Source organism: Takifugu rubripes, chromosome 5, assembly GCF_901000725.2.
Source record: "Takifugu rubripes chromosome 5, fTakRub1.2, whole genome shotgun sequence".
NCBI lineage: Eukaryota > Metazoa > Chordata > Actinopteri > Tetraodontiformes > Tetraodontidae > Takifugu > Takifugu rubripes.
In genome coordinates, this window is record NC_042289.1 from 7,587,859 (window position 1) to 7,615,225 (window position 27,367).

Here is a 27,367-nt window from a genome sequence, read left to right on the forward strand (position 1 = left end):
TAGATTGTAAATATAAAAATCTATAAACACCAAACATTCACAACGTCGGTATGAAAATAAAAATAGAATTTAATGTGCAAGTCAATAACTTCACTTCGTCACCTGTGAAAACCTGTGTTGCAACCTCAACTATAACGGCACCACCCTGAACATTTGGAACAGTCCGCTCAGCGATAGCCTTGATTGGTAAAAGTAAAGCAGTCTAGCAGCATGAACTGGAATCAAGCACATTTAGCATAGTCATTTGTAAAGATCTGTACCCATACAGCACAGTGAACATTGTTTTTTCCTTTTCTCTAAAAAAGGCACGTCGGCCACGTTAAATGAATCATCCGTCTATACAAAACTATACATACAGTATCTGTGCAGTAAACAGGCTGACACACAAAGCATTGCACAATAAAAACCACCCAATTATTTAACAACATCTAGATATCATTTCCCACATTAGATGCCACGTGTTTTTGTTTTGTGTTTTTCAGACAGACACTTTTTGGACATGCTGTTAACGTATAAACACAACGCGTCTTTGCCGAGTCCAGCGACGTCCTCCAGCCACGGGGGCCCATTATTGGACGGTTTCAGTGATCATCGTCAGTGAGCAGAAGGCACTTAAATAAAGAAGCGGCTGTCTCGCTGTGGCTCCCAGGCACTGCAGGCCTGGTCCTCACTCAGAGGCAATGCTCCCCCAGTGCTGCTTCACCCCGATTCTGATCCGCTTCCGACTGGTTGATTGTGCTCATCTGGACAGATGTGCATCCCAGACTGACCTGATTCAGAGGGAATCAGACTCTCCCGTTTAGTCTGTGTGGACTCTCCCACCTGCACTGTCTCAAGTGGCAAACATGAAGCTACATCTGGTAACACTGGGGGCACCGATTCAGCGGGCAGAGGGAGGGAGACCTGTGGGGGGGGGCGCACAGTGTGTTGGGTCCTGGGGTTGTGAGGGGGATGTGGGCGTGTGAGCTGGCAGCGGATCGCTCTGTGTTTGAGGCCTGAGGTTCTGGCCCTGTGTTTTGGTGAGTGGCTCTGCACTGGAGTAATAAGGCAGGAAGGGTCTTTCAGATGCACAGCTCCTCATGGCCAGGTAGGTGTGCAGCAACAGGTGAGGGAAGCGGGAGGTGAAGTAGGAGACAAAGTCATCGGGGATGGAGCCCAGAGTCTCCTGGACATCAGCAGGCAGCTCTCGGTAATGATGCTTCTGTTAGACGACAAGCAGAAGAAAATCTTAATACCACAGGGAGCTTTCCTCTGAATACACAAGAGGGAACATCCGTACCTTGTTTCTCATCGCACGCAGCAGGTCTCTGACCGACCCGCCTTTGTAGGAGCGAAACTTCCTCAAGTCTGACAAAGAACAGAAGACGCTCATCAGTAACTGAGAAATCCTCAAAAGATGAAGACGTTTAATTAATCCTGTTAGAGAAGTCTTCAAGCGTGGTCTTTACACACACTCCAGAGGAACGAGTCTACGACAACATGGCAGCAGCAGGAGCGGGATTACATCCCCAGATAAAAACTTCCTACTATGATAATCTTACCTGTCTGCAGTGGCACAGTGATGTGTTCCCTCCAGTCGCCCTTGACAACGGCCCTCCCTCCTCTCTCCAGCTGTCTAACAATCGGTCCGTCCAGCGGTTCCTTTTCGATCCTGTCGCTCACGTCCTGCAGTACAACCACAATTGATTTTGTCAGATATTCATCATATTTTCATTGATTCTGCAAACGTTTATTCTACCACTGAAAGAATGAAACTGAAGCTGACCTGAAAGAACTGCAGCTCCTTCTCCAAGCTCCAGAAGAATGGATGTTTGAGAAGACTCTCGGCTGAGGGTCGCTTGTATGGTTCCACGCTCAACATCTGCTCTATTAGATCTCTGGCTACAATGTCTCCTGATAAAGAACCGAGATAACCAGTCACACATTCCTCCATACTGCCCTCTAGTGTTTCAAAAATGTAAAGCGCATGATCTGAAGAAACGCTCCAGAGGAGACAGGAGCTTTAGTCCTCACCATGTTTGTCCGTTTGTAGGTAGTCGAGGCTGTACGTTCCCAGCAAGATGTTGGCCTGTCTCTGCAGGGACTTCCCAAAAGGGTGGCTTCCCTGGGACACCACGTAATAAAACACACAACCGGCAGAGAAGATGTCGACGGCGCAGGTCTACAAAAGGAAAGCAGAAGGTTCAGAAAGGCAGGTAAGATGGTCGACAGACATCTAAACAAACCCAATGATTTCAGTGATTGAAATGTAGCGACAGCTTCTGGCTCACCGGGTTGTCTTTGCAGTCCTCGCTGAGAACCTCAGGAGCGATCCAGCCCTCGGTGCCTGGAACCCCAGACCTTCTACTGAAACTGTGACGGCCCACTGCCAACTTCTTACACAGGCCAAAGTCGGAGATCATGGCCCGAACCCGACCGTGAGCGTTGGGCATCGAGACCAGTATGTTGTGGGGCTTCAGGTCTCTGTGGACTAACAGAACAGAGACAGAACATGAGCTCTGTTACTGCTGCTCAGATATGAAGAGCTTCTGGACTCAGGGATGGATACCTATGTTAAGAGAGTGCAGATGGGCCAGTCCTGACATGGTCTGTTGAAGAAGCATCACCGGTTCTAGCCCGCGACGCTCAAAGTCCTTCCTTTCTACATACTTAATGGGTTAGAAACAGACAGTAAAGATGCTTTAGCCCAACTATTCGTGTGAACCTTTTCTCCAGCGAGGTGCTCATTCGGTCTGATGAGACAGTTCTTACCTCCTGCAGCGAGGCTGCACACAGCTCGATGGCGATGTACTGGAACTGTCGGTCCCTCTCTGTGCAGAAGTAGCGAATGACGTTCGGGTGTTCGTCTGACTCTCTCAGCAGCTGGACTTCCCGATCGGCGAAGCTGAAGCACTCTGGGAGGATCCTTTTCACCGCCACTGCACGGTTGTCAAACTGCCCCCTTGTGGACAAACAAGGGAAACACAATATTGTAATTGAAAAAATTCCCCAAAACTGAGTTTAAGCAAATGAATGAAGAGCGAGCAGTCGGACTTACTTGTACACTATGGTGCCCTCGGCGCCGTGACCCAACACCTCTTTAGGACGGAATGATACGTTTCCCACTCGGACAACACTTGATTCTTCCTCTGATGATGGACAGCAATATTAGACAATGAAACCCAGGTGTGAGCGAGCTGAAACGAGCTCCAATCCCTGCGTGGGAATAATCTTTGGAATTATTACCTCCTTCCTCATGCTCGTAAGGAGAGCTTCCGTGCTCCGACACGGAGAGGTTGGAGTGGTTGGAGGCGCGGGGGGTGACGTTTGGGCTGCTGTGGTCTGAACTTTCAGAACGAGCGCGCACCACCTCCAGATAGTCGCTGTCTTGGCCTAAACCCAAACCAATGTCTGCTGAGAGGAATGGCTGCTGTCTCTGGAGCAGCTCCAGCCTCTCCTCCATCTGCCTCTGGAATTCCTGATGCTGCAGCTGTTGCTGCTTGTGAACACTCTGTGGCAGCAGAACAAAGTAGTGAAGCTTCTGACAGATAAAAACACTCTTCCAAGAAATGATACCGTGTTATCCGCATAATACTTGGATCCACCTGGAAGGGCCACCTGATTGCATTTAGATCTTTTGAAATGGCTCCATCCTTAAATTCTACGGGGCCGTGAGACTTACTTTGGGGTAGGTAATGACAAAGGCCACCCAGCCAGCCAGGAGGAAAGTGGAGAAGATGATGGTGGCCATGTCCTTCAGCATACTGTCAACGGGAGCCTCCGGACGCACGCTTCGGCCAGCAGTCCCGGGTTCCTGGATAGACGTGTCAGGCAGGGGAGGCGGCGGGGCATCATCCATGCCGCTATCGTTCACCTTCTATATCACGAGCAGAGGGTGGATGTCAGTGCAGATGCTTTGATACGAGCATAAAAATAATCTCATTCAGATGTAGCTCACCTCTTCTGCCTTCTTGTCTGTTGTAGGTGGGATGATATTGCCTTGAGCACGAGGAAAACTGTCAGGGAACTTCTCCAGGATCTTGGTGTGAGCCTCAGGAGGTGTCTCATGATGACCTGAAAGCAATTGGAGTCTTTTAAATTAAAGCCCGACTCAAACATTTGTAATTCCTATCGGCCAGGAGAGGGCAGTGTTGGCGCAGCAGCCATTAAAAGTTTTGGATCTGGCAGGAAATATTACCGATGAGGAGCAGATAGTTGCTCATGAAGTTGACCCGATTTCTTTTTCTGAGTGCAGCATTGAACTTGACACTGGTGCTGGGGGTGATGACACACTCTTTGTCCTCTTCGGTCTCCTGGCTGTCCGGACCCCCCAGCATGGGGAAGGTGCTGCCGCGAGGCTGCGTGTGCACAGAAGCACGCCGATTACTGAAGCAACCAGACTTGAGCCAGAACAAGCTTGAACAAAACAGCACTTTGAATTCACAGCATGATGGGGCAGATCAGAAATGCTAATGGCACAACGATGCTCCGAGCCTCCACTGTACACTGTTTTAGATTGATTCGATCACTCACCACCACGGTGACGCCGTCATGCACCAATGAGGGGGATGCATACAGACTGGTGGAATATTTCCCCACATAGAGAGTAGCCCTGGAGAAACGGAGCGCAGCGGTATGAAGCAGTTATAAATAGGCAGAGTTCACAGTTACTTCATTTTCACAGATCTAAAGGCTGATATTGTTTTTCCCCTTCAGGGGCAGGTGTGAAGCAGAACAAATAAAAATAAAAACCAGTACTGCTCTCTGAAAGCTGAGCAGAACGGAGGCCTGTTGCCACCCACCTATTAGTTAATGCATGTCAAAGCTTCACCCAAATGTTGAGCAATGTCACATATCACTACTTAAAATCATGCTTTGCTTTTACATCCTGTTGAGAAATACAGGCCACAATGATTCAGAGTCAGAAAGTGCCAACACTTGTAAGAACAATGAGATTTTTTTGGAAATATCCATAAAAAGTCTGCTTACAGGAACTTGTTTTTGGGTTTCTTCTCTTTGGGAAACGGGTATTTCCACTGTGTGATGCGGCCGACCTCTCCAGACATGAAGGTGAGGTAGCGCAGGGTTTCCACGGCCACGTTGGTGTGGGCAACTTTGCGGAGGCCCTCGCGCTGCCAGATATAAATGGCCACCACGGGGGAATTGTAGTTCTGCACCCACTGAACGTCTCCGGAGTCGCTGTCCACCGTCACCACCAGGCCGTCGCCATTGGAGGCAAAATGAGCCATCTCTGTTTTAGTAGGAAGGGCAGGAAAGCCGTTGGCACCTTTGTGGCTAACAAAACAAAGGAGCGCGGCTCGAGAAGTCTCACTGTATTTGGTGTCATCATCGGGAAGGGTGGAGGCGTAGTCGGAGTAGGTGGCATTCCAGCGCAGCTCTCTGCTCTTTGTGTCGTACATGGTGATGGTGTATTCTACAGGGAGGAGGAAAAACAGGGCATTGCCACATCGCACCTTTAAACGCTGCAGGAACGGGTGGGGGGAGGGTGTTGGGCGGAGAACTGGAGGTAAACAAGGGCCTTGATGAGATGCGGACGTTAGGAAATGCTAAACAAACGTGGCTGCTGAGGAGCCAGATAAGAGCGGCTGTTTATGGGCTGTGAGTGATGGAACGGCTGCACTGGGAACGCTGACGGGCTTCTGTGGGTTTAGTCACCTGTGCGTCCCAGGTAGAGGAGGGAGGAGGACGGACACAGCATCTCGGCGAAGGAGGAGGTCAGGGTCTGCTGTTTCTCGCCAGTCAGCAGATCCACGACGTACCACAGGTCCTGCTTCTTGCCTACGAGAGTAGGAGCAGGCCATTATGGGGTCTGGGTGAGACGTCTCCGCTCAAACCAAATAACACAGGCAGACTTGATATAAACATCAGCACTGCTGATAATGACTTGCCCCTCCCCTCTCACATGAGACACGTCTGCGACCGCAGGCAAGACCAAACCAAAGGGTTCCATTTGGTTAATGCTCAGATAAACTCACATGATTTAGAAAAAGACTGTTTAGCTTTTCAGATTAGCGACAGCATGGCTCAAGGCAACTGTGAGATCTGGATTTGAGCACGAGCCTCACCCATGTAAAGAACGCCGTCCGAGCTGCGACAGGGAGACGCTTGCACCAGCTCAGGGATGGTGAACGGCAATTTCTGGGAGGGGAGAGGTTAGATTATTCAGATTTGCCAGAATATGGAGTCCACACCTGGTGATGCATTATTTTAGATTCAGATAAGTGTGTGGGGAGGACTTAAGTGTAGAAAAGGGAACCAGGGACCAAAAAGGTTGTATTGTTTTGATTTAATGAGTTCCTCTTACTGTGAGGCCTTCGCTGTTCTTTCCTCCCAGAGAGTACAGGCTGCCATCATTGGGGTCAGGGAGGAACGCCGGTCTGAAATAAAGGTTGTGGATGACATTTTTATCTTTCTTTAGCGCTAAAATAAGCAGAAGGGCGGAGCAGGGTACAGCAGGAAGTTACAGGCACAAAGACGGGTGTATTATGCAGGGATGGACAAAAGGTGCTGAGAATAGATACATACTCTGCCACATGTGTGGGGACCTGAAGAACTGGATCTGTGAGGAGAGAAAGGAGACAAGAAGCATTTCAGGACTGACGGGATCATTAACCGACGGCTGAAGCAGACGCTCAACTGAACATCTGTGGCCATTTCACTGAACACACGGTGCAAATCAGTCCTAAAAGGAGTCTGACAGGCTTAGTTCAAAACCTCTCACATCCTCCTAAAAGCAAAAAGTAATAACCTTTAATTATACTGGTTAAAGCAGAAGCAGATTTTTTTTCCTTTTTATCCTGTATGCTTATTATTTCAGCCCATTAAATATTCTAAATAAGCCCGGTGGTAAACAAACTGGGGGTTGTGCTGCCATCACACCCAGAGACCGGTACTACAGTTTAGGGAGCAGCACGATGCAGAGTCGTACAACAAAGAGTAACCCTTTAAAGTTGAGCTTGCTCAGGCGCTGTGAGAGGGATGGCGAGGATGGGAAATGTTCATTTTCCTGGTATTTGAGCCTGAGAACACGGCTGCTGCCTCTCACACACGTGTGTGTAAGCCTCATTTTCTCCGCTGGCCGGGGACAAAATGTAAAAGCTGCATGTAAAACAATGAAGAAGAGTACAAACACACACCCTTCCCTCCAGCGCGAACACACAGGGTGCGGACCGCCGATTAGCTGGGATGTGCCTGAAGGGGTCAATAATAGAGGGGGTAGTTACAGGATTACCTGAAGGTGGGTAGTAACTAAATGAGTAATTGCAGGGGGAGGTGACAACAAAGCTTCTGTGTTAGCAGAAACAGTCATTCTATTTGGTTAACTTGTAATTGCATTTCTAACCAGTCAGGATCCCTGTGCACCCTGAGGAGGCAAAGTTGTGCTCTGTGGGGGTAGCGTTTCCTGACTGGAAGAGGACGGCAGGTGTGTGCAAAGCCTGGTACACAACTGGACAAATATTCAGCAGCTCTTCCGGAAAAACAGATGGAGCCTCCATTTATTAACGACCCTACCAGGAAACCTCAGACCACAGCAGATGAGTCACCTCAAAAATGAACTTTCTGGCTGTTTCTCTCCCATCCTCGAAGAAAACACACCTTCTTCCAACGGGCCCTCGCTCAGCGCTCACTCGTGTGTGTATCACGCTAATGTCGCACATGCTAACCACAGTTGCTTGCTCTTGCCCACGTGAACCTAATTAAACACTGTTTTGGCCCCTGGCCTGGTTAACATTTAACCTGCTGTCGGGCCAAACAAAACAGCTGGCGGCGTGTTTCCAAGTTTGTCCTGAAACAAAACTGTTTTGGCCCCTTGTCATATTTGACAGTCCTATTGAATGCACACAGTTACAGTACACATAGGCGAGATTTATGCACAAGATCGGGGTTTCAAAACCTCATGGCACAAAGCCTTGGGTGGGTTTCGTACCTTCTTTAAGGGTCCATTTGATGGAGCCCGACTTCTTGCTGACGGCATGTAGGTTCCCGTCCAGGGTGGACACAAACAGCAAGCTTTCGGGGAGGGAGACAGTGGTGGCGCTGCAGAGGCCCTGCACAAAACAAATTAATTATTACAATGAAATAAGGCAGAAAATGGTTTTTAATTCAGGAATAAGAAAAGTGGGGCGTGGGGAAACTCTGGGATGTGTGCCACTCATGTCCCCTTTCCGAATCAATACTTTGTAATGGCAGATGAAATCAAAGCGAAAAGGATGGAGGGGGGTGGTGATTAAACAGGCAAGAGAGAAGGAGCTTTAAAGAGTTTAACGTGACAGCCGGAGCTGGAGGTCACAGCGTGGACGAAGGCAAACAAACCCAAACCAAAGCAAACCGCACGCAGGCCGTGCACGTGTTTCATGCTCCGCACTTGAGCGTCGCACTTTGGATGGCAGCTTCGGCTTTCTGTGTGCTTTAGCTCTTCTCAGCACAGATGACTGGTGGGCCGACGGGCCACACGGGAGCCTTTCACTCCCACTCAGAGACACGAAGACGCCGACAGATGCGAGATCTGGCCAGTTGGTTCATCGAATGACCAAAGTGGCGGAGCAATGACAAACGAGAGATCCGTGGAAACAAAAAAACTACGCAAATAATGTGACAATTCCAGGGGAAAACAGTCGACTTTTTAAATACGGCAGCTAGCCTAAACAAGACGAGTCACATGATTTGGCCTAAACTGGAAATAACAACACTGCGGTTTGTATGCGCTTCATTCACCCACTCAGGAATTTTAAAAACATCACTCTTGGTTCTCAAGTGTGGCTGCTGGTCAGTTTCAACTACCCCAAAAAAGCATGAAATCATCGTTCTTTTGGATTGATCCGCACTGTTCTGCAACGGCCCTCAACAGCTCCCTCAACAGATTTTTATCCTATTCTAAAATAACCACAGCTGTCTGAACGTAGCAGCTCTTGAGTGACAGGAAGGTGGCGGTTGAAGTGCTCCGAAACCACAATGTCCTCCGGCTGGGGCAAATGCACTTTGCACAACTCAGTGAACACAATCCTGCGAGCACAGAGAGAATGTTTAAAATAACCGAAGCCGCTGGAAGTTTCGCATGTGCCAGCCGATCCCCTGCTGTAATCTCAAATGCTTCACAAATATTTGTGTCAATACCACGCACCTGGGGCTGTTCTCACTGGGCTGCATCACCACCGTCACACTGTACTTGTTTTTGCCCCCCCCCCCCACCCCACTTGCAAGCTCTATCAGATTTCTTGGTTTCAGAAGCAAATAACTTTAGCAGCTGGTAGATTCAGCCTCGTTTTAATATCGAGGCCTTGTTTTAATATGGATGATATATTGGAGGATTAGGGGAGATTATTAAAGCATCTGCCACATGTGGCTGACAACAACTGGATCTTCTGAACCTTTTCTCAAAGACAATTAAAAGCACAGATGTTCCCTCTCGTTTCTTCATGCAGCGTGTAACCCATATTTAGTTGTTGCATAAGCAAGTTACATAATTCAACAGAACTGGGCGAAACCAGAGTTCTGGGGCCTTCCCTGTGAGGCCAAACTTGGCTTAAAGGGGAAATGTGAGCGCCGTGGTCACTCCCTGCAGGCAGCTGGAGTTTCGTGTGTTAGAATCAGGCGACCTAAATACAGCCTGAAATTGGCAGGTGAGCGTAGAGCGTACACAAACACCTTGACTGTAGACCTTTATTACACCCCTGAAAGATGCTCCGATATGATATCACCAGGTGTTGGCAGGGCCAGCGTTCTCAAAACAGACTTTTCTTGAATAAACTGAACTTTCAGACAGGCGAGGACGGTAAAGACGGCCGGACCGATGACGCCGCCGCCATGCTAGCTTCTTTAGAGTCAGCACCTTGGGTCTAGCTGCATGTAGCAGACACGTTAAACTGCTTCAACCCAAAGAGTTAAAGCTGTGCGCTCCAGATCCAGTCTGTAACGTGAAAACACTGAATTGTTTATCAGCCAGAAAGAAAAAAATGGCGGAATGTTTTTCCAGCACATGCCGCACACGTGCTGGAAAAACCTTCCACCGATGACTTGCAGGGCCGCGTATATCTTCTGTTATAGTGACCTCTTTGAGGTGAGGACAGTTTAAATTCATGTGTCAGGATTTCCTGACACTAACGCCTCATCAAGGATACTGCGATGGTGTGTTTATGAACGCGCTGGCACCGGTTGTTCTGGCTTATGCAGTCAATCTAGTGGTGTGATAAGATAGTAACTACCACTTCTATTCCAATTAGCCTGTGGTGATTCAAAGACACCGCTTCTGTGGGGAAAAAATAATTAGTGAGCAAAATATGTCACAATGGGCAGCGAAGATGTCGGGGAGGGTCAGCTGATTAATCACACGTGGGGAGAGAATTTACGGGGTTAGCAGGAGCTGAAGGGGGGGCGTGTGAAGAGGACATGTGAAGAGGAGCCAAAACAGCAAGTGTGGTCTTTCAAATGTACAATTTCAGTACGAGGCAGTTCTATATTACTCAAAAGAGCTGAGGCTTTACAGACATCAGATGACTGTTTAACACCCTGAGAGGAAGCTGAGACATGAAGATGATGATGGGATTAAAAGGCTCTCCTAATCTGCTTCAGTGTTTTATCATAATGCCACATGTCTCGAAATGGAAATTTACTCCAACTGTTTTCTCAAGTGAGCTAGCAAAAACAATATGCCCATCCCTGTAGTATTAAACAGCTATATATTACACCATAAAACTGTAATGTATGCGTGGATATTCTGTCCCACTTTAACACATGTGCATGATTTAATCAACTGACTTGCAAATATTCACTGACCACAACCATATCAGGGGTTGTCCTGGAATATAAATGAACACTAAATGACACAGAAAATGTGTCAAAAACTATAGGAAGGTGTGTGTGAAAATGTATAAAATAGAAAATGTGTAGCGTGAAGGGATTATGGATGTTACTGCAAAGTAATATCAACACACACACACGCGCACACACACAACAGAGCAAACTGTGACTGTGAGATGGGGGAGGAGGTGAATAGAAGTTGGCATAGTTTAACACCAGTTTAAGACAGAATAATAAGAATATATTTTGCAGCGAGCATCTGGAGAAAGCGGAGATTTTTTTTTCGAAGTTTCTCAGTAAAGACTGAATGGTTTTCTTGAACTTGTGCTCAAACTGTTCTCCTGAATAACGACCTGAGAGGATAACGAAATGTTTGCATAGTTGATTATCCGCCTTTAAAAGCGCACACTGCTTCAGAACGTGTGCTTTTATCCCTAGAGCTAACACTGGCTAATTCCACTCCTGCTAACACACCGCATCTCCCTAACAACTATTTTACTTTGTCTTTCTATCCCTGTGGGCCAGAAGACAGGAAATCATTAATGTTAAGGAAATTGCTTAGCAAACGACTTCAAATGAATACCATCTAACCGAGGCTATCTTCTCCATTTACCCCCTCGTACCTTTTGTGGGAGACCAGCGCAGGAAAGCAACGCCAAAATGCACCACAGACGGATCCGACAGACAGTCCAGTCCATATTTCCTGGTCTTAAACCGGGTTAGACAGCTGGTCCGGGCGGCCGTCGACTACATAGAAGATGTGACTTGAAAACCGACCAGATGTTACCAAATTCGGATAAATGCTGTCACGTTGAAGGCACTGAGCGAGCCAGCGGCGGCGAGTACAACGTTAGATCCGCTTCTTCTTCCTGGAATGATGAAAAGTGTGGGGGTTGGACTTTGGGATGCATGTCGACAGCGAGTGGAGGAGGGGAGATGGGAGTCCGCCTCAGCCAATCAGAAGAGACGCTCGCACACCGGATGTGCTATAAAACACTTCCGGGGGACATTTTCTGCCTCACACTCACGATGGACCCACGCGACTTGTCCGGGGTCCGACGGATCGCTCTGTGGGCCCTACAGATCATTTATTTCAGCATGTCTGAGACATCTGCGCGTCCCAGGATTCAAACTTTGAATAACTTACGCATTTCGTAGAACATATTGCGTTAAATTACAAAGGTTGTGGCGTTAAAAATGAAGTAAGACGAGACGGCCTTAGCGAGGGAGCACCGTGGAAACATGGCGGTAGGTGGTTTTTTTTGTTTGTTTTTTTTGTTTAATCTACAAAATTAAAAATGGGAACGACTTTATCTGAGAGTTGCAACATGTTGTCCTCTCCACAGGCCCGGTGACGAGTTCCGATCAAGTTACTGCAGATTGACACGTGGTCAGATCAGAGGCGTGATCGCAGATCGGGTCGATTCAAGGTAGTTTGGAAGTTTTCAACAGTTCAGTTTAATCAGCGCAGATCCTGATTTCATGAATGATGCTTTATTGCGTTAGACTTCTGATTTTAACATGAGGTCAACTCTTCTGTCTGACATGACCGCCAGTGACCAGTGTGTGGCGCACGATTGAAAGAGCAACTTTATAAACTTGTTTTTTTGCTTTGCAGGATTGAATGGATCTTTGAGTGGAGACATCGCCTGTGAAGCAATACATGGTAATAAGCAGACTACTGAATAATCTGATGCCCTGCTTGTTCCAAAATGTCTAAATCCTGTCATATTTCCATTTTTGCAGATGGTGACAAAGAAGCACTTGCGGCTGTATTTGCAGATATGTCAGTTTACTTTATTAAATGTTAATAAAGTACTATTCCTCAATCGCTGTTCATGGATTTATTCTGCGCAGCACTCCACTGAACCTGAACGGGCTTTTCTGTGTCTGTTGACGGGTCAAGCGTAGTGCGAGACCATATCTTGTCATAACTGGGGTTGCTTGGCATTTCCACCAAGTTACTCTTTTAAAGCAAGACACAAATTTGAATCCCAAATTTCAACTGATAATTGCAGTATAAAGGTGGTCAGGACAAATTGTCTCTCATGACTACATTTAGCCTGGGCAGCTGAAGCTGGTCCTTGTAAACAAACGGGTGGATATTTATGAAAGTCAAGTTATAAGACTTGTTCTGCTTCATTTAGCGTATGTTTTTATATCAGCCAGTTATCTGTTCAGAAATGTTCACAATTTAAGGCAACGCACTGAATGAAAGCCTCCATGCTGCCAAGAGTCAACATCTAGTTGAAGCAAACATCTTTATTGATCCAACAATGATCAGAACATTCTGACATCACTGAACACGTTTCATACTTTAGTCATTGTGCAAATGAATAACCGGTGAAAAACGAAGCATGTTTAGACAGAAATGGCACAAAGACTTTCCACTTTCTTCCAGCAATCTCCAACCGACGCGACGAAACCCTGCTGGCACGCTGTGGAGGAATGTTTTGATAATTTAAAAGGCACTTGTGCCTCGTACGCTTTGCCAACACACTTGAATGCGAAATCGGGCGGGTCTCTGAGAAGCAGCCATGTGTGTTGGCAGATTCCAACATTTCACCAGTGCGCTCCTCTGAAGCAGTGGAGAATCAAATCGGCAAATCAAACTTGTAAAAAAACAGATAACACTGCGTATTAGCTGCAGGTCGAAAACAAATCGTATGGCTGATATCCAGTATGGCATTTATTGAAATTAAATATACCGTGAGTGTTCCTCCTCAAAAGCCCAGATAATCTTTCCCAGCAGATTAATTTTCTCTCACGAGCTGCAGCGGAACTCAAACAATTGCCTATTTATCCAGCTTTACCCCCAACCAACCTCTGGAGTAAAAAAAAAAAAAAAAAACAGCTTAGGCAATAAAGACTAAAGCCACCTTTGCTAAACTGGACGGAAGAAGGCTCGTAGCATGTTGTGTTGAAGAACGCGAGGAAAGGAGCTCTTCCCGGCACAGAAGGAAAAGCTGCGTACATTCATCAGACCTAGGCAACGTCCAGCTGGTGCAGCTGCAACCACGCTTCAGTTCACCCCTCGCAGGTCGCGTGAAGCTCTAATCCCGACCACACGGTCGAAAGCAACGGGGTCTGGGTTTGATGTCCTCTGTGTGTGACATGGCCTGAGCCCAGTATCTTTGATGGACACAGTGGCTTTGATCTGTTTGCATACGAGCGAGTGGCGATGGCTGGTAAAGGCGGCCGTCCCTTTGTTTCCCACATCTTCAACAGGCCGACCCCAAAGGTTGCAGGAAAGTGCTCCATCCGTCGGCTGTTTAAACGCTTGTTAAAACAGCAGGTTCGTGTTTGAAGTCGCAGTAGAAATGAGATCATTTAGGACTCACAGTTGTCTTCTGGTCTTCTTTACCTTTGTGAGCGTCTTTGTGGAGCGGCGGCACGCTGGGATCAGGACACCCGTACAAAAACTGTGGAAACCCGAGCGGGCCTGTCGGTGTTCCGTCGTTTGCGGCCTATATTTTACATAAATCGGAGACGTCAGACTCTGCTGGCTCGGGGTCCTTCGAGGCATCGTTTGTCACAGGAGCCAAGCTGGCGTTTGAACGAGTGTCCATGGCAGAGTGCATGATGGGAAGCCAAACGTCATCCATGTTTGGCATCACAAATATTTTCTGTGGGAAGAAAAACACAGTCGCTCAGGTGTAAAATGTGGAGCCTAAAAATAAGTAACCCCCCCCCCCAACATTAATAATGAGTCCTTTCTTTTGGTCAGTTTGTACCTGGAACTCCTGGTCCAGTTTCCTCTCAATCCAGTCAGTCACGTGAGCTAAAGTGACCTCCCGCTCACCCAGTTTTGGACGAGCTTTGAGCTCTAGGTGAGGAGGACTCCGGAAACCATACCTGACAACCGACAGGAGGCGGCATTACTGGCTGTATTAATGCTGACAAAATATTACAAATATCATCATTTTAGACATGTCACATGAACAACGAAAATTTTAATTGTCATTTTTAATGACAGCAAGATTTGAGTGAGAAATTTGGATCACATAATCAGTATGGCTCCCCCACACCTCATCAATATATATTTGTCCAGCAGAGGGCGCCTGTACTGCTTTCACCCCCCCCCCCCCCCATCCCTCGGTTTATCTCTCCTCCCAGGATGTTTACGTACCAAATCCTGTCTGTGGGGGGAGGTGGTATATTAACAGCCAGTGTACCCCGACACTCCTGCACCTCCACGGTGAGCAGCAGAGGTGTGTTGGACACCTCCTCCATCTTCTTCTTGATGAACTCCGTCTCTGTAGCCTTCTGGAAGTACTTAGACTTGGCTATTTTGTCCACGAATCGCATGATCTTGCTCGGTCGGTGGCCTCCCACATAGCTGGAGGAGCAGATGATGAGAGTGCAGGAGGTGGGAAGTGAGTCAGGATCATTACTAATTCATAACAGCATCTCTTGGATGAAGGCGAGTGACTGCGTAGTACAGTAAATCAGCAACAAGCGGCCAAATGTGCAGGAGAGCATCGGTGGAGTGATGTGCTGTGAGAGCCTATTTTGCCAGAACCCATCAGAGTGAAAGGTTTTCTGCACGTTCGTGGTGATGTGGTGCATTCGCTCACCCCTCTCCCCCAGGAAGAATGGCTTTGTCGCTCAGGAGTTCTGGGGGATCTTCTTCATCTGATGAGCCAGCACTAGATGATTCCTCATCGCTGTCAGCCAGGCAGTATGTTCGGGGCCTGGACCTGCCTCACACACACACACACACACACACGTTAGAGGGAAATAGCTTTGCTCACGTCCTTAGAAACACAGGTCCCCTCTATAGATACACCATATTTCTACAGTAGCCTAGAAGGAACAAACAGACATCATACACACTTAAGTGGTCGTTATTATTTGTCAGATATAATCTGTCACTTCTGCAGTTTAAAACCTTGATCCCACAATCTAATATTCATTTCCGAATATATTACAACAATGAACATATGGATTGGGAATGCACGTGTGGTCTATTTTGTACCCCTGCAGCCACCGTAGCTATTGTTGTGGTCCACACATCCATTTTCTACAGCTTTTTCTGATAGAACTGATGTACAAAGATGCTAAAAAATATGTACATCTGCATCATCGCCGCTAGGTGGTGCTACATCAACCAACTGGACCTTTAACATGCGCTCCAGTAAAATTTATCACTAATGTGAGAAAAATCAACTATAACCAAGATCAAAATGTATTGTTTTTGGACCAACAAACAAACAAACAAACAACTCCACAGTGGTGAGTATTTGGGTTATGAATAGAACCCAGAAACCCCTCTGTTTATACAGAATGTTTCAGGGAGAAACTGAAAGACTCACCACTCTTTGCCGTGCTCCCCGAGCCCCTCGCCTTCCTTCCCCAGGCGTGCCAGGTTCAGCTTGGTCTCCAGTGTCATGAGGAAGGAGCCGGTGTAGCAGACTTCCAGATCAAACCACAGGCCTGGCACACACATATTATCTCTTGATATCACCCCTGCGGTTCTTTGCACCACAGAAAGCCTCCCGCCTGGAGACTAATTACTATAAAGTCTCCTGCAAGCCTACCAGAAGACCTACGCTTGAGGAAACATGGAAAAGGTCAGCTCTACACTGGCACCTCATTGGCTGATATTGTTCCACTTCCTGTTTATACATCAAGCTTCAGAATTTAACATGCCTGCAGTTTGCTCTGTGAATGTCCCCCCATCATTGTTACCCCCTGCAACAGAGACGATTAGTCCTGATGTTTATGGCGTCCTCTTCCTCAATTAGTCCTCTACTACACCCTACCACCAGAGGGCGATCGACCCCCTTATCATCATTGAATGGAAATATAAACGGGATTTATATGCAACTGTGCCCTTTTGATGTCTGCAGGTGTCTAGTGCACATGGCAGCCTAGATTAATGTTCTGATGGTGGTCGTGCGCAGGGAGGAGGACTCATTAGTGGCTCAATCAGTGGGATAAGAACACTCTCTGAATCATCTCGCTCTGGACTCGCATGAGCCAAAACATCCTGAACGTGTATGTTGAAAATGCGATGAGCTTTTCCTTTCTCTTATTTTCAGTGCATATACGCAACGTTACACGTCCCCATCGGGATGCCTTTCTGAGGAAAAAGCAGGATGAGTCAGAGGGTTTTTTTTAAAACAAAGTCGTGACATTTAATAGCATTTCATAGCAGACACACAGACAAAAGCCCTACAGGACACTAAAGGCATCAGGGGGAATTAGAGGAGAAGCATGAGGGTAGAAAATGGCCCCGGCTGACAAACCGAACCGTTTCTATGCCTACCTTGGTGGTCCACGGTTGGAGCGGAGGCTTGGAGGATCTTAGGTATGGAAAAGCCCATGTCCAGCTCTGTCAGCGTCAGCTCATTCATAACATAAGGCAGCTGGAGACAGAAAAGACGGGACAGGCATCACTTTAACCGACCACACTGGACACTACAGCCATGGGTTCCTGCAAACCAGTACCGCCACGCACCCTGATCTTACTGAGCTTCATCTGGATCTTCTTAGAGATGACATTAGCCCAGTACTTCTCTCCCAGGAAGTCCCAGAATATCCTTCCCAGGAAAGCATTGACCCAGGCCTCAGGCTCCACCGTCTCCTCTGAACTCCGGCCCATCTGATGGACCTCACCCCCCCAAAAAAACAAAAACAAACATAAGACAGGAACTGTGGCCTTAAGTTTACTCATTAAAACCAGAGTCCAGAGAATCCTGCAACGGTGACAATGACGCTTTTGTAATGACTGGATAAGCACGTTCGGCCCGATTACACCGTCTCCGCGGCGCATGCTGTGGACGCCGCACGTCACTGAAGTAAAACAGAACCGTTTCATTTCCAGAGCGTGTCCTTCCTGTTGTGATTGCTGTGGCCCTGGGCCAGATTACAACACCGCCACCTGGTCCAAAAGGTGACTCCTACCCTGCAGCACGCAGCCGTGCTAGCGGAGAGCACAATCGGGCCTCGCGTCTCCTCTGGCCCAGCAGCCATCAGCTTTTAATCTGTCCACGTTTAGGTCAGTGTGACAGAGTCATCAGAGTTGCTAACATCCTCCGCTAATTCGGATGCTACCGGGCAAAATACAACACTGTTCACCTCTCTTCGTGCACAGTTTCAGGGTTTGGCTTAAGGAGACCACTAATTGGAGCACACAAAGCTCCATGTTGCTGCCTTCAGGCAACGAAGGTCGGCGCTTCATGAGTCAGCATCGTGTCATTAAGACGCACCACTTTTACTTTCACAAGAGCACAGAGCCTCCGGGTGTGGCAGATGCAGGGAGAATAACAGCCCTATGGGGACCGTAGTCCTTGGGAGAGCTCCCCAGGAGGACAGTTGTTAGAATGCTCCTATACAAATACAGGTGTGTTACTTCACCAACACATTTTCAACAGGAGGAAACTAAAGATGTCATTTCAGACCTTTTTGGTAGCTTTGGGGCTGCTGTCGGGGCTTTGCCCTGGACTCTCACTGGCAGTCGGGCTTCTTATTGGTGCTTGGTGTTGGACATATTTAGCCATGTAAACACTGTAATCCAGCAGCATCTTCTGCTTGGCTGCTCCCGCGGAGCGCGCCTGGGACAGCTCCTCCAGGCTCCCGCGGCTGCTGCTCCTGCTGTCCGCCTCCAGGCCTCCGCAGGAGTGGGTGCTGCCCGCGCGAGTATGGGAGGGCAAGAAGGCTAAAAAAAAAAGAAAAATATGGAGAAGTGGGCGTGATGGTATTCGCCTCTGCAACATTATTCACCTCGCTACTCCTAACGTCCCATATTAGCACTTAAATAGCAATTTTCCACAGCGTATAGCCGCAAATTTGAGTCCACGGCACAGTAATCCTTTTGCACTACGCCGCCTTTATCGGCGCACCCACCCAGCGCCAGTTTGCATGCCTTTGAATTGAGCCTTATCCTTACAGGCTTATGGACCACGCTGGAGTCCCATGCTATAATATGCTGCCTCTGTGTGCATGTAATCCTGCTGACCCATTCACACTCATCTGTTTGCTTAGTTGGAGGATTGGCAGTCCCTAAGCTGGGGCTTATTCACAGATCTGATGCTGTGCTGTTAGACAGTACGAGGAGAAAGGCAGTTCTGCCTGTGTGGGACGTGAAAGGAATTAATACGTGTTGCGAGAGGGAGTCAGAAACTCATATCATGTGAACGTGAGACACTGTGAAACCGACCACTCTTGCAGATGGCTGCCAGACTGCCACCTCTCCCGTCCGTCTTGAGCCTGGACGCCAGGAGAAATCGGCGAAACCACTCTTCCTTTTCCCGGCCCGTCCTCCCGAACAGGTAGATTGTCAAGTCCCCACCTCCGGAGGTCCGCCTCCTGGGTTCCTCCGTCCATCCCGACATTTCAAATTTCTCACTGTCACTCCGTTCTAGCTTCTCGACGGTCCCCGTCGGCTTGTCCTCGCCGCTCTCGGCCTTCTCTCCCTGGGCCTTGGACATGAAGTCTTCCTGCCTGGCCAGCTCAATACAAATTGGATACTTCTTGTTCCAAACTCTCTTCCTCGCCAAGCTCTGAGGCAGCAGCTGGATCTGAGGACATGCAGGACACACACTGGAATGACAGCAGCAGAGCTTATCATGCGCATCTAATAGTGGAGTAAGTCAAAGCGGAGGCTAATGTCTGTTATTATTTGGAGCCGGGCGGAGTATCAGTTGTCTCCAAGGCACAGAGACAGGGGCAGGCTTGTTTTTAGATTTTTGGAGGGCACAAAAACCCAAACAGACATTGAAAGGGACCATTGAAACACACCTGCGATCTAATCGCAGAGACTGGATTTGGCTCATTTAAAGCAGCCAACGAGTTGATGCTAAGCTCAAGTTTCTTTGTGCACCGTGCATGATGTTGCATTTAAGGCTGGACGCAATTGTCGGCTAAAAAAGCGAAGCCTCTGCAGCAGCAGATGCCATGGCAGTCACGCGGCTTAAAACGGCCGAGAGCCTACAGACCCTCGGGACATCTGGGGCCGTCGGGAGCTTTGAATGTTTTTAGGTTCAGCTTTAACGCCGACTCGGAGAGTTTTGGAAATGGATTTTGTGCTCATCCGAGTCATCTGGAGGCGTAAAACTGAGGTTTTTAGGACACATATTTATCTGCATTCAGGACATGACAAAACCTCGGTAATAGTGCGGAAAGGAACAATATCCTGCCTCCAGGGATACACACATCAAAACGAATCAAGTCAGCAGACAGATCCACACAGCCAGGAGTTGTGTGGTCAGGGTCAGCGACCTGAGTATGTGATGCTGATCCGTCCCGTTAGCCAGCACGCACTGAGGCAAAGGCAAACGGAAAAGGACGTCTGCTTGTTGTCACTATCTGTTGATCACCGCGTATCCGGGGGAGACGCGCGCTTAACACACTTAACACCCTCCGTCCTCTCCTTCCGTTGCGGAGGCGTTCGCGGCGCCCGCGCCAGAGCAGACCGGCGCGTTTCTCCTGCGCCGAACCCTCGATCGCCGCACCTTGCTGTCGGTGAGGTCGTAGATCTTCTGGCTGGTGAAGGTGACGTCGGGTTTGGGCTCGTTGTGCGCGGCGCGGCGGGAGATGTTGCGGTGGGGCTTGGACAGGCGCAGCACGGAGCCCTCCAAGCGCACGTACACAGAGTGAGTCAAGGTGGCGTGGTACATTTCAGGGTCGTAGCTATGGATCTCATTCATCCAGCCCTGAGAGATCGATGGAGATTAGGGAGAAATACACACAAAAATGATGGAACATAAACACCTTTTAACCAGATTATCTTCTAAATCTGATCATGCTCGCGTCTTTTCTGTACAATCAGTTGGTTTGAGTATATGTAGTCAGATTACATGTGACCCTATTTAATTTGAATATTATGCTCTCATTCAGTCTTTCCCACCCACCTTGAAGATTCCTGGTTCTTTGATATCTAACTGGGCAACATTCCACTGCTCCGTCCTTCGCTTCCCTTTTCTCGCTCCAGGTGAGGAGCGTCGGGGAGACGACAGCCAAAGGACCAGCAAAGCCAGGGCGAACCCAGCTACCATCCCGTGCACCACTGCACAGGCGTACGGCGGCACGGGAAAGGCCAAATACAGATAGACCATCTGGGTCAAGAAAATGAGCCCCGTCACAGGCGCGCTCTCGCTCTCTGCCGCCTTCTCTTCTTCGTCTGGGTCAAGCTCGCCACATATCTCAGGGTCACCAGCGTAGGGCTGCTGGGACGCGGAGAAATCCCCATCTGGGGACCCTGTACTGGTGCACAAGTCGAAGTCTTCGCTGTACAGTTCGCAGAAGTCCTCGTCTTCCTGCCGAGCCACAAGGGCCGACATGGAGCAGCGGCCCAGGGTGAGAGAGGGAGACCTGGGGAGAGAGGACGAAGAGGCCTGGGCAAGGGCCTGAGCTGGTGCCAGCGACGGGAAGGAGAAAAACGCGGAATCCGAGCCCTTGCCTTTCGCGGCTTCTTCCTCTTCGTCTCCTTCTGCCCACTCCTCTTCCTTGATGCAGTAGCTGCTGTTGCCATCCGCATGTCCGTTCACCGCCGTCCCCCCCGTGAGCTCTGACGCACTGGAGGACAACAACTTGGCGCGATGAGTGGCGCCTCCAACAGCTCCCGTGACGGACTCATCCCCCATGATCTTGCTAAAAAGCTGCAGGGGGTCTGACATCACCTCTGACAGCCGCCGCCTGGTGTCTTCTATCCTAGCCTCCACCTCTTGGACTTTAAAAAAAGATCTACCATCTGGGGACATGATGGGGGACGACGGGGCTGTCTTGGAGTCTCCGCCTGCACGCGCGACTGTGACCGGGCAGGAGGTCAAGCGAGGCTGGGAGAACTGTTTGAAGAGCTGCATGTTGCGGGGTGAAGACCTCTGGGATGGCGGCACCACCTGCTGCTGCTGCAGGAAAGGGTGGTGGGGATGGGGGGGAGGAGGCCCCTCCTGATGTTCAGCCTTCGAGGTGTCTGTGGACAGGGATTTGACAAAGGATTTCATCAGGTGTCGATGGCGTACGTGCAGTGGCGCAGCGGTGGCCGGGCCTTGAGCGGTCTCTCGAGACTCCATGTCATTGGACAAAGATCTGACCAGGCTGAGGAAAGGTTTGGAGGAGGGCAGCGGCCCGGCCTTGCCAGGAGAGGAGGAGCTGAAGCCCGGGGCAGGAGGGTTGGCTAATGGGCGGTCGGTGGGCCAGGAGGAGCTGGTGGATGGGTTGGAACTCAGGTGGGAGTGATCGGAGGGAGAATTGATCGTCATGGCTGAAGAGGGTGCATGGTGCGGGAATTCTGACTCCTCCAGCGTCAACACAGCATCTCTGGAGGAGGCCTGCAGACCAGGAGATTCAAACACCAGGTCTTCCTTTGCCTCCAAGCCAGTGGTCAGAAGGTGGTCATCAGCACCCGGGCCCTCTACGCCCCGCAGTCCCTGCACACTATCAAGTCCAGCCGTGCTTCCAAAACACCCCACGCCATATAGCTCCTCTTCTTCATCGTCCTCTTCCTTCCCCAGAGCGGAGAAGTGTATGGTGATGGTGTCACGAGAGAGGGAGCGCTGCACCTGCAGCCTGGGTCCGGTGGCGTGGCGCGGAGCGTCGGCATGCTGGCCGCTTCCCCTGCTGCCGCCGCTGCTGCCGCCGTGGCTGCTCATCCCCACCCTGCACAGGGCTCACAGCCTGAAGGAGGGAGCAAACAGAGACATGGCAAGGTTAAAAACCAGAGTGGCGTTCACGGTCTACACGCTCTCCGTGGAAGAGGTATCAGATTGGGGTTGTGTCTTGTTTCCTGCGGCCTCCTCGGGCCTCTGCAGCCGCTGCTTCATTCCATTTGTTGGGATGAGTTTGACATCGCGGGCCAGCCGTCAAAATGGCTGCGCGACAGGAGGTTTGCGTGTGCCCGCTTGGCCACGGCCGCGCACAGCACGTCCAGTAAGAACAAAGGGAAGAAGGCAAATTCAAAATGAGAGCGCAAGAAAGCGATGAAAAGCCTCAGAAGCTGAGGATGACACGAGAGGCAAGCGTTCGAAAGGGAATTCAAGGGAAGAGGAAACAGGGAAAGGACAAAGAGGACAGGGGAGCAGAGCCGCAGAGGTGGGGCCAGAATCTGGGGGGTCAAGGTCAAAATGCAGGACGGCATTTCAACACTTTCTAAAGCGCCAAACGCTCCTAAATCAGTCTCAACACGCAGACAGAAATAATAGGTAACAACATGTAGCGGTGACAATGCTAACAGCAGCTAGCTTTGAGCTTGTTTGGGATTATTTAGAACTACTATTCTTAAAATTGCATGCATCAGAACCTCATGCCGTTGATGCCCTCTTTCTTTCACAGCCATAAATGTGTCACACAACACACAATGTTTGCCGCCACCCCCATAGATCTTTGTTATGGTCCCCTGCCGTCACTGCGTCGCTGCTTTTAGAAGCCCAGTGTTTATTTCAGCTGATTGTGAGGAGGAGGAGGAGGAGGAGGAGGAGGAGGAGGAGGAGGAGGAGGAGGAGGATGGTGGTTGGGGGGAGGGCAGACTGGCAATGAAACTAGACCCGTCCAATTAATCAAAGCAAGCGCCGCCAGTTTAATCAGCTCAGGCCGACACCTTCAGGGTTAAGAGAGGACAGCAGGGAGGTTAAAGGCAGAGAGAGGAGGAGGAGAGACCCAACCGAAAAGGGCAGAGAATCAAATGCTACCGATCGATCGATCTTCATATGCCAAATGCATTAAAACTCCAGGAGCATGAATGTTTCTCCAGAGCCTCGGCACAGACATGAGGCGGTGGAGAGGGGGAGGGAGCGGAGTGGGCGGAGAGTCTATTCATGATCTGCTCCCAGCTGAACGAACCATTAAAAACAGGATCTTACTGGGATCTGAAGCAACATCCAGCATGTTGCTGCTCCTCTCTGGTGAGATCCATCATGTCGCCCATCCACTCTGTTAACCACCGCTTGTTCTAATCAGGGCCACTGGGGGAGAGGCAGGAGTACACCCTGGACGGGTCACCGGTCCATCACAGGACACACACTGTTCACACACACACACCTGGAGGCAGTTTAGAGTCTCCAGTCAGGTTAATGGGCAGGTGTTTGGAAGAACATGGAGAACCTGGAGAACACTCAGACGTGAACAGATATTTAAGCTCCACCAAGAAGGGCTGAGAACAGAAGCAAAGCCAGTTCCATCGTGCTGCACCTCCACATATGAGCCGTTAACTCTGCATCAGCTCTTGATGAAAATGTTCTGTAACATGAAGCCCCAGATAAGGAAAACCCATAAGACTGATTTAAATTCCTGGAATGAGCCCCGAAACTGTATAAATCATAATAAATGCGTTGAATTATAGACTAAATCAGCATTTAGCAGAAATGGTGAGTTTAATTGAAAATAGCACAGAAAAAATCTTATATTGTAACTTATAGCTTCATTTTTTTCCATATTGGTGGAAATGCTTTTGTTATTACCCATAATTCCACAGTTTGGTCGGTAATCTTGGATAAAAAAAATCATCTATGCAGGCATGTTTATAACCCAAAGATGTGTTTGTTCCCCTAAAACTTTACACAGGTGAAAAATTACAGGGACAAACGGACACGGAAGTGAAGGACGAGGAGAAAAAGGAGCGACGGCTGGCGTTTGGAGCCTAGACGATGATGTAGGTCGGAGGGGTGAGTGAGACAGAAGCTCAACAGAGGGGCGAGAGAGAGAAAATAGGTCCTTCAGTACGTGCATGGAGTCATGTGACAGCAGCGAGAAGGTTACCACATCCCAAATGTTGTAATTCACAAGGCTCTCAGGTGTATAGAGCATTAAATAACCCGGGCAAACCAGAAGCATCGCTAACGCCATCCGCTAGCAGCAGCTCTGCAGAGCAGCAGAAAGGTTCCACTTACAACAGGTGGGGGATCTGTGAGAGCCGCCGGAGAGCCAAGGAAAACAGCTGTTTGGGGATCCGAGCACACGGAGCGCCGTCAGAGGACCCGCCGGGTCACAGAAAATAAAAATATAAAGAGGACAAAATAACCAGCAGCCGACTGGATCAAACTGGATTCTCCATCTCTCTAACCCACAACCCACCGTCAGCGCCTTGGACATCAAGCTTCCACCGTGCAGATCAGAGTTGTTGCCATGCCAACGGAAAAGCTTTTATCTCGCTCCACGCACCCTCCGCTGGTCACACAGCTGTTCCACGCAGAATAACCTCTGTCTGCGAGGTGTCTTTGCTTTATTAACACAATATCTGTGTGTGTGTGTGTGTGTGTGTGTGTGTGTGTGTGTGTGTGTGTGTGTGTGTGTGTGTGTTCATCTCCCATCTGAGGACGGTCTGTCCTGCTTTTCAGGTCCAGGTCAGACTTGGCTGCAGGTGACGGGCCGCCAGCCAGTCCTCACAAAGATAGAAGGACAAGTGTGTGTCCATAAAGCCATTTGCTCATGCTCTTAGAACCAGCTGCTGGATAAATGCACTTTGACCTCATCTAAGGACTGAATTACCTTAATTATCAACGTATTAATGTTATCTTCTATTATTATATCAATAAAGAATTATTCATTCATTGCTGGTTAACCTGAGTTCTGTTTTAAGGTCCTCAGAGAACCAGCTTTCAAAGCAGGGAAGCTCAAACATCTAATCCGCCGCTTTACTTCCAACATTTCTGATGGTAATCTGACACAACAGAACCGACTGATCACAGATCTGGTGTTTCTGAACCAATAGTGGCAGAAAATCTGCAGAGGAGCAGAAACTCTTCACAGATAAGAACAGAAAAATGGAAATCCAACACCGAAAGCCCCGTTCACAGTCTAAGACTGTGAACCGGAGTCTATTAATCACACCCACGTTCACTCTCAAAGCCTCGATAGCGACAGAGAATTAGCATTTGGGTTGCCCAGATATTTTACTTGCATCTACTAACTACTGACCAGTATCAGTAAATCTGTGCGTGTCCACACACTTCCTCTTTTCAACTTCCTGTTTACTCACATCACAACAATAAGAGGAAAGGGCCAGTCCTGACTTCTGCTTCCCATTTACGTGTGCGATTGTAGCTGGATTTTAGCCTTTACAGGAGCATTTGTCTGTCAATACTGCAACATTACTGCAGTAGACAACCAGGAACCAGAGGCCCGGGGGTTTAGCAGGCTGTAATAACCTGCAGCCTCACAACTAGATGGCGCCAAATCCTGCACCGATGTCCAAGAGTCGTTACCTGGAGTTGGGGGGTAAAATACCAAATAAGCTGGTTCACCGTCTCCAGCCTCTCCATCACTCCCTCACACATTTAGTTACTTTCTCAGGCTGAATGTGTCCAAGGCTAAGCTCACTCACACACACACACACACACACACACACACACACACACACACACACACACACACACACACAGATGGAGGATGATGGCTTACCTTGACATTTTAATGGCATTCAATCTCCTCTGGAGTCCTGCGAGGGCCACGGTTCCGACATGTCTGCGGGATACGGAGTCAGCAGGTACAGAAGGTGTGAACGCTCATGGTGAAGCCACAGCCTGAACCTGGAAAGGAGGAAGTTCAGATTTCAAGAGTCCTGTTTTACGTGACCCATCCTGGGAATGAAGGGATCCGATTCCTCGTTGGCCTGCACAGCCACGTCAGAGCTGCTGTGATCCTGGAGCTAACCCCCCCCTCTACAGCGACCCAAATGAGCTCCTGATGCTTTAACACAGGACGTTGCAGCGTCCTGACAGTTCGGTTGGACGTGGCCGCTGAGGAAGAGCAGCACGTCTGCGTTTATATCTGATCCGAACGCTTAAATCTCAGTCCCCTCTCGCCCCCCACCTTCTCCTCATTTGGTTACGTCCCTGGAAGAAAACAATAAACGCACCTTCAGGCGGCCCCGCAGCTCTCCGCCGGGCCGTGCGTGATGCCCGCTCGGTGCGCGCTCGCTCATTCGCAGCGGGGAACCTGCGAAGCGCGGCCGCGGGCCTGGATGGGAGGGTGGGTGGATGGAGACGGTCCGTGAGCGGGCTGGCGTCGCGGTGCTGGAGCCCCCAGAGCTCTCAGGGCGTGCGTGGCGCGCGTTGGACGGGAGATGCTCGGCGCCACACCCCCGCTCGGTTGCTGAGACGCTTCCAGGCACAGATGCGAGCGGCGCCTCTCAGGTGATACATCTGGTTGCGGTGCAGCAGGAGAGCGCCAGTTGCGTCACGGCGTTGCGGTACGACTCCAGGTCCGTCTCCCCCAGCAGACACCAGGAGCAGCCGATTCCCGTTGATAAGCGCGGGGGCCGGAGCCGTGATCGGATTAATGACGGCTAATCTGACCGTTCACCGATGAAATCGAATGTTTTCTTCCTTGAACAGGAGTTGGACGGAGCAGCTTCAAACCCGGCACCTCAGCGCAGATTCAGCAGGTGCTCAGGGGCCTGGTGTCCCGCAGAACCCTCCGAATTCTGGTTCCTCCGATCTGAGGGCATTCCTTTGGAGATGCTACCCCCTGTCGGTCTGACGTCATTACAACAGGGGGAAATAAATGATCTCACAGACGGTGATCGATACTTTAGGCGTAATCAGCCATTAACCAAGTCATGAAATTTCTCCTTTTTCTGTTTATTTTTTTTATCCTCCTCCTTCCTGCAGGCAATAAAGGCAATAAACAC

At 49.4% G+C, this 27,367-nt stretch overlaps 2 protein-coding genes and 1 long non-coding RNA gene across 5 annotated transcripts in view; 1 reads left to right on the forward strand and 2 right to left on the reverse strand.

Moving 5' to 3' along the window:
• Positions 1-11,691, reverse strand: part of ern1 (endoplasmic reticulum to nucleus signaling 1) — a 47,241-nt gene extending 35,550 nt beyond the window's left edge. Inside the window, exons 1-22 of one of the 2 annotated variants that reach the window (XM_029836066.1) lie at positions 11,421-11,689; positions 7,928-8,048; positions 6,526-6,559; positions 6,305-6,377; positions 6,066-6,138; positions 5,656-5,778; positions 5,312-5,413; positions 4,969-5,230; positions 4,513-4,591; positions 4,178-4,337; positions 3,938-4,053; positions 3,662-3,856; positions 3,226-3,490; positions 3,038-3,128; positions 2,752-2,941; positions 2,549-2,648; positions 2,271-2,470; positions 2,014-2,161; positions 1,766-1,893; positions 1,542-1,665; positions 1,280-1,347; positions 49-1,201 (exon numbers count right to left, since the gene is read on the reverse strand). In XM_029836066.1, coding sequence (XP_029691926.1) covers positions 881-1,201; positions 1,280-1,347; positions 1,542-1,665; positions 1,766-1,893; positions 2,014-2,161; positions 2,271-2,470; positions 2,549-2,648; positions 2,752-2,941; positions 3,038-3,128; positions 3,226-3,490; positions 3,662-3,856; positions 3,938-4,053; positions 4,178-4,337; positions 4,513-4,591; positions 4,969-5,230; positions 5,312-5,413; positions 5,656-5,778; positions 6,066-6,138; positions 6,305-6,377; positions 6,526-6,559; positions 7,928-8,048; positions 11,421-11,495 — 3,048 coding nt within the window. In that variant the 5' untranslated portion in view covers positions 11,496-11,689 and the 3' untranslated portion in view covers positions 49-880. Of the gene's footprint in view, positions 1-48; positions 1,202-1,279; positions 1,348-1,541; positions 1,666-1,765; positions 1,894-2,013; positions 2,162-2,270; positions 2,471-2,548; positions 2,649-2,751; positions 2,942-3,037; positions 3,129-3,225; positions 3,491-3,661; positions 3,857-3,937; positions 4,054-4,177; positions 4,338-4,512; positions 4,592-4,968; positions 5,231-5,311; positions 5,414-5,655; positions 5,779-6,065; positions 6,139-6,304; positions 6,378-6,525; positions 6,560-7,927; positions 8,049-11,420 lie in introns of those variants that run through there. The other variant, XM_029836064.1, reaches the window with a different exon arrangement.
• Positions 11,692-11,791: 100 nt separating this feature from the next.
• LOC105416446 (uncharacterized) lies at positions 11,792-12,627 on the forward strand. The gene is made up of 4 exons (XR_964551.2): positions 11,792-12,045; positions 12,144-12,227; positions 12,416-12,463; positions 12,544-12,627. It is a non-coding gene; the product is annotated as an uncharacterized lncRNA (long non-coding RNA).
• Positions 12,628-13,039: 412 nt separating this feature from the next.
• LOC101071723 (testis-expressed protein 2-like) lies at positions 13,040-27,165 on the reverse strand. 2 transcript variants are annotated; one of them, XM_011603958.2, is made up of 13 exons: positions 26,594-27,165; positions 26,137-26,264; positions 20,655-22,419; positions 20,256-20,456; positions 18,962-19,322; positions 18,204-18,460; positions 17,261-17,413; positions 17,069-17,168; positions 16,113-16,233; positions 15,375-15,497; positions 14,927-15,136; positions 14,532-14,652; positions 13,040-14,423 (listed from the first exon to the last, which is right to left on the reverse strand). In XM_011603958.2, exons 3-13 carry the CDS (start codon positions 22,392-22,394, stop codon positions 14,265-14,267), a joined length of 3,546 nt encoding a protein of 1,181 aa, XP_011602260.2. In that variant the 5' UTR covers positions 22,395-22,419; positions 26,137-26,264; positions 26,594-27,165; the 3' UTR covers positions 13,040-14,264. The 2 variants fall into 2 exon arrangements, with proteins under 2 accessions (XP_011602260.2, XP_029691923.1); XM_029836063.1 differs by having other exon boundaries at positions 17,261-17,422.
• Between the last annotated feature and the right edge of the window lie 202 nt (positions 27,166-27,367).

Coding starts and splice junctions, on each gene's coding strand:
- LOC101071723 (XM_029836063.1), bottom strand. CDS start 22,394: ATGAGCAGCCACGGCGGCAGCAGCGGCGGCAGCAGGGGAAGCGGCCAG. Junction 18,461..18,961: donor GGCAGCCATCTGCAAGAGTG/GTCGGTTTCACA, acceptor TTTTTTTTTTAG/CCTTCTTGCCCTCCCATACT. Junction 14,653..14,926: donor CCCCCCACAGACAGGATTTG/GTACGTAAACAT, acceptor GTCGGTTGTCAG/GTATGGTTTCCGGAGTCCTC.